The 6008-nt window shown below is 36.9% G+C and overlaps 1 protein-coding gene across 1 annotated transcript; it reads right to left on the reverse strand.

Moving 5' to 3' along the window:
- Positions 1 to 184: 184 nt before the first annotated feature.
- On the reverse strand, positions 185 to 718 carry LOC106297977. Its single transcript, XM_013734093.1, has one exon. The coding sequence runs from the start codon at positions 716 to 718 to the stop codon at positions 185 to 187; it is 534 nt and encodes a 177-aa protein (XP_013589547.1).
- Between the last annotated feature and the right edge of the window lie 5290 nt (positions 719 to 6008).

Here is a 6008-nt window from a genome sequence, read left to right on the forward strand (position 1 = left end):
TGCCCGGGTCTAACCCACTTATTAGATCCCCTCCATTTGGGATTGTAAGTTTTTCCACGTTTGTTGTTGAAACAGCGGCCATGACCTTGATTGGCATGGTTTCTTCTTTCCGAATTTTCTATCGCCGTAGCATTCACTTCAGGGAATGCTTTGGCTCCCGTAGGCCGGGAATTGTGGTTTTTGATTACTTTTCAGCTAACATGAGCGCAACCATCAATTCAGAAAATCTCGTGTACCCGCATTTTCTGTAAATTTCGGGTAAGAAGTGAAACTGTTTGTGGAAAGTGATGTATGTTTTATTCATCATTTCTGCCTCAGAGACAGGATTACCACAATATTTAAGGAGTGCAACTATTCGCAGGACAGCGGAATTGTAATCCTCAACCTTTTGAAAATCTTGGAACCTCAGATTTTTCCACTCTTCTAGAGCGTGAGGAAGGTTGATTTGTCTCTGGTTATCGAACCTTTCTTTTAAAGTTTGCCACAGTTCAGCTGGGTCCTCGACGTTTGCATAGTCGTGCGTTAGACTTTCATCTAAATGCTTCTTCAGGAAGATTATCGCTTCGCCTATATGTTCGGGTGGTGATTTGTTACCGATTATAATTGTTTCGGTTATCTTTTTCATCACCAGATATGGTTTCACGTTTGTGACCCATCCGGCGTAATTTTCGCCAGTTATTTTTAATGCTGGGAACTGGAGTTTCTCGATGTTTGCCATTGTGAATTTCTAAAGCACATAAATAAAACTTATTAGAATATTATTAATATTAAAATGAACCGTTTACATAAATCATGCAGGCAATTACAAGGAGAAGCGATGTAAAGAAAATTAAACCGATATTCATCTTAAATTCACTCGGAGTAAATTCTCCAACGAATAAACCATAAATAGAAACACAAATAAAAATGGCACATAAAAACAAAAGTGCGCACCCGTAGAATTTATAACACTGATAGAAAGATTATTACAGAGGGAAGAGAAGAGTGAATGATGCGTTTTCAAATGATCGAAATCGATCATATATATAGAAAAGAAATTTACTGTAAAAATAGTACAGCGGGCCCTACATCTTTTATATTTTCAACGAAAACGGTTCCTCCTCCTATTTTTGACTTTCGTAACAATCAACATATAGTTGTGGTCATATGTATATATTCATGTTTAACATTGTAAAATTTTCATTCATAAAGTGGAAAAGAATATTTGATACAATTCTCTACATTCGAAATTAATAAGGCTATTAGAAATAAAAGAAACAAAAAGTGTATTTCGCAACAATTTTAAAGGCGTAAATCTGAATTCTATAAAAACTGAATAAATAAATAAAAAATAGTAAGAGAAAGGGAGACAAATGTCATGTGAGAAGTGGATGCACAATCAACAAAACTTAACAACTTCCATCGTCCTTTCCCTTTGGTCAATTTTATCGGCGCCTCACATGTTTTCACTATTTACACCTCCCAAACTGTAGTTCAAAAAAAAAAACATCTCCCAAACTTCTTTACTTCTATGTTTTTAGTTTTACTAAAGAGCATGTCTTTTCTTTGTCAACTTTAACTTGAAATGGAAGTATGATATAATACGGTTGACATCCAAAAAAGAAGTATAATATAATGCTATATGATATTAATAGTAGTATAATATCTTACTCTCTTCTCCAAACCACCTCTTCGGAGTACTTATCTTTTAAATCCCCTTGGAAGACAATGAACTTCTGAAGTCATCGGATCTAGATCCAATATAGCGCCCGCGTTTATATAAATGTTTGTTAAAAAATGTTATGATTAGGGCCGACTAATATCAGGTGCAAGTGGAGCGGTCGTACAAGATCTGAGTATAAAAATATAAAAAAATTAAAGAAATTTTAACAATATATACATAAATTATGATCACAAAATTACTAATTTAGAGTTTATAATTTACAAAAAAACGTTAAACATATATAAATAAAACTACTAATTTCTAAAGCTATTTTATTATGCTTTAAATTTATCGTTAATATTTCTGAATAGGGTCCAAAAATATTTGAGACGGCCCTGGTTATGATATACTGTAAGGTAACATTTGTATGCCGGTCGTCAATTCACTAGAATTACAATTCTTAGTCCATTTTTATAAGTTCCACAATGCTGAATCAATCAAGTGAATCATTTAAGATAACTTTTTACTTGAAAATTTTGGTATAGGGTCTTTCACAGAAAAACATTAGTATGTGTTTCACTACAAAAAAAACACAAATTTAACGACGGCGGTTTTCCTCGCTAATTCCTCGTAAAATCGGGTTTACGAAGAATTAGCGAGGAAACACGTTTCGTCGTTAAACGTTCGTCGTAACGCATATTTCCTCGTCAATTCGTCGTAACTTAGCGAGAAAATGATTTCGTCGTAAGGACGAAGAACAATATTTCGTCGTAAAGACCACGTAAATATTCCACGTAAGGACGTCGCTTCATTTCCTCGTAAATACCTCGAAAGGTGCCCCTCGTAAATTACACGTAAATATCTCGAAAGTATTTCCTCGTAAAGAACACGTAAATAACTTGAAAGCATTTCCTCGTAAAGTACTCGTTTATTATTCCTCGTCATTTTCTCGTAAGGTTTTCCTCGTAAAATACTCGTTAAGTTTCCACGTAAAGAAATCGTAAATTAGCTACAAATTTGCTTCGTTATATTTGACAGAATATAAAAATATAATTTAAAAATAATTAAAATTATTTAATTTATTATTAAAAGTAAAATTCTAAAAAAAAATCAATACCAAAATATTTTATATATAAATAAGTTTTGAATTTATAATACAAGAACCGAAAAAAAAGAACTAAGAGTCGTTCATCGCCCGATAGAATTCATCACTCGTCCTCTCTACATCCGCCTCGGCATGTGTGTGGGATGATGACTCGCCTGGAATGGGATTTTGTCGTCACAAGTTTCTCAACAAGGACTCTCATTCCGAATTTGTGGTCGCTACAACGTCCAAAAAGCCCTCGAGTCCACCCACACGAGCTGTGAACGCAGATTGCGTCGAGTAATCAAAATTTTAAAAAATTTACCTCCTCGTAAATCTTATCCACTTCAAGTGTGGATAAGGTGTCGGGTAATCCGTCGGTGGACTGCTGGGTCAGCTGGGTCTGGCGGTCCTCAACCTGAGCAACCAAGTCGTTGAAGAGTTGCTCGGACTTGCCATCTAGAAATTGGCCTGCCTTGTACTTGTTTTTGTGGGTCCTCTCGTAAAGTTCCATAAGAGACGGGAGCAACTCCCGTCTCTTTGGCCTAAGAACATTTAAGAAAGTTAGAATATACATGTATATATATATGTATTAAAAAATTAATAAAATAAATTATTTAATTACCATTTCCAAACGGACACCGGCGTGGGGTTTTTGGCCCGTAGAGCGAAGCATCGGCCTGTGGCCGTGCTCATATATCGTGTTACGGGAGGCAGAGCAAGACTGGGCGATTCTGATGGACTCAGGATCCCGCCAATAACGGATAAGACCATCCCACACATCCATGGTGAGCTCAGCTGGTTTGCCACGCTCATACCCCTTCACGATCTAGTCACCCTTCCAGTTGGAGATCGTGTCCAACAAGCGAACTTTCGCCTTCGCGTAAAACGCTTTCCTCACCCTTTCAGTGACACCCATGGACCAATGATATTTTTGCTGTAAAAAAAAAATTAAATTTATAATTAGTTTTTTTTTTAAATATATAAATCATGAAAAAATTAAAGTATATAGAATTAATGAATAGTAACTTACAGCGTAAATTTTGAACCACGTCTTTCTGACGTAGATCGGGGTCTTTTTCCAGTTCGGATGTAGCATGGAGAAGCAACCTTTCATCGTGTCGGTTACGTCCGATGCAAAACATCCGTCAACCCCAAACCTGAAAAAAAAAATTTAAAGTATAAACTATTTATTAATGTTATAAAAGAATTTTTAAAAAATTAAAAAAATTAATAATTAATGTAACATACCACAAAGTTCCCTCCGGTCGGTCGGGGTTTATGACTGGTAAACCTTCTCTGCCTGGCTGACTGAGAATGTCCTCGACAGTGTACTGCGAGTAAGGAGCACTCGGAGGCACCATCAAATCGGGATGAATTTTGGCGGGCATCGGAGAAGCCATCGGAAGAACCGATGGTGCACTAGAAGAAGGCAACCTAGAGACTCTCTGAGAAGGCTAAGTCTCGGGGATAGTCTCCTGACCGGAAGAATCGGGAGCTGAAGAAGAAACGGGAGCTGAAGAAGACGACGGGTCTAAACGACTACCAGGCTCACCGAACATATGTCTGTAATGGGGAGTAAGTCTGTTCTTTCGAATCGTCTGAAAAAAAAGAAATTAAATTAACATCCACAGTAATTAACAAATTCTATAAATCTAGCTAAATTCTCTACATTAACCACCTAATCAACACAAATCCGTAAACCTATTTAAATTCCCTACATTAACCACCTAATCTACCCCAAACGAAACAAATTAGAGAGGAAATAGAGAGAGAAAGTACCATAGCTACGAAAGGGAGAGGAAGTGGAGAGGAAACGGGAGGCGAAGCTCGCCTGTATATATAAGAAATTACTAATCGTCATAAATTCTTCGTAAACTTACGTGGAATGAGCGAGGCCCGTGTTTCGTTTCCTCATAACTTCCTCGTAAACTTACGTGGAATTAGCGAGGCCCGTGCTTCGTTTCCTCGTAACTTCCTTGTAAACTTACGTGGAACTAGCGAGGCCCGCGTTTCGTTTCCTCGTAATTTCGTTGTTGGTTAACGAGGAATTAGCGAGGCCCGTGTTTTCCTTTTACGAGGTCTTTACGACGAATTGGGGAAATTAGATAATTATTTTAACTTTCGTCGTAAAGTCCCCGTTAGCTAACGAGGAAATAGCGAGGCCCGTCTTTTCCTTAGACGAGGAAATAGCAAGGCCTGTGTTTTCCTAAGACGAGGAAATAGCGAGGCCCGCATTTTCCTAAGACGAGGTCTTTACGACGATTGGCGAATGGAGAGAAAGATACGGGAACACATGTGGGCGGAGACGAGATTTTTACGACGATTGGCGCTTACGTGGAAATAGCGAGGCCCGCGTTCTTTTCGTCGTTATTTCCTCGTAAGTTAACGAGGAACTAGCGACGATTATGTTTAAATCCCTAAAATCCGAAACCCCATACCCCATCTTCCTTATCTTCTACTTCATATATTCCAAACCTCAAACCCATCTTCCCTTTAACCTCAATCTATTCTTTCCATTCCAAACCCCAAATTCTAAAACCACAATTCTTTAACTTATAATCTCAATCTCTTATTTCTAATACAAACTCCCATTACCTTACACAAAATCAAATTATATAAATAGTTTTTCATGATTAAATCAATCAAATTGAAGAGGACGCATTTCAGCTTCAATATCACTGGGAATTCGACTTCAATAATCTCCGTCAAGATCCCGTAGAAATTTGTTTCCCATTTCACACATATTCCCTAGTTACTGGTCGCCCGCTGTCTACCATACTCATATGTGTGAAAAGTATAGCCTCGTGTGGAATACATCTGTGATGTGGTGACCCTTACAAGTGAAGATTGAATTACTTCGTGTAACCACTTATGATAATCTGCATCGTCGTCGTCATAATCAACCTGCAAAAATAAAGAGAATGTTAATGAAATACAGATAATGTATGAAAAAAAAGTTTTAGTTAATACCTGATTCCGCAATTGAATTACTTCGTGTAACCACTTAGGATAATGTTCATCGTCATCATAATCAACCTCCAAAAATAAAGAGAACGTTGAAATACAGATAATGTATGAAAAATTAAGAGTTTGAGTTAATACATGATTCTTCAACCACTTAATACAGTGTTGATCTTTCCTTTTGTCTACGTCACTTGTGGATATACCTGGGAATGTTTCTTCGACTTGAGAAACAAATAGGCTGTAAAATCACATTTTATATTAATTAATCTTTGGCAATTATATAATTTATACTTATATGTGTTTAGAAGTGTCCAT

This window comes from Brassica oleracea, chromosome C6 (genome assembly GCF_000695525.1).
Source record: "Brassica oleracea var. oleracea cultivar TO1000 chromosome C6, BOL, whole genome shotgun sequence".
Taxonomy (NCBI): domain Eukaryota; kingdom Viridiplantae; phylum Streptophyta; class Magnoliopsida; order Brassicales; family Brassicaceae; genus Brassica; species Brassica oleracea.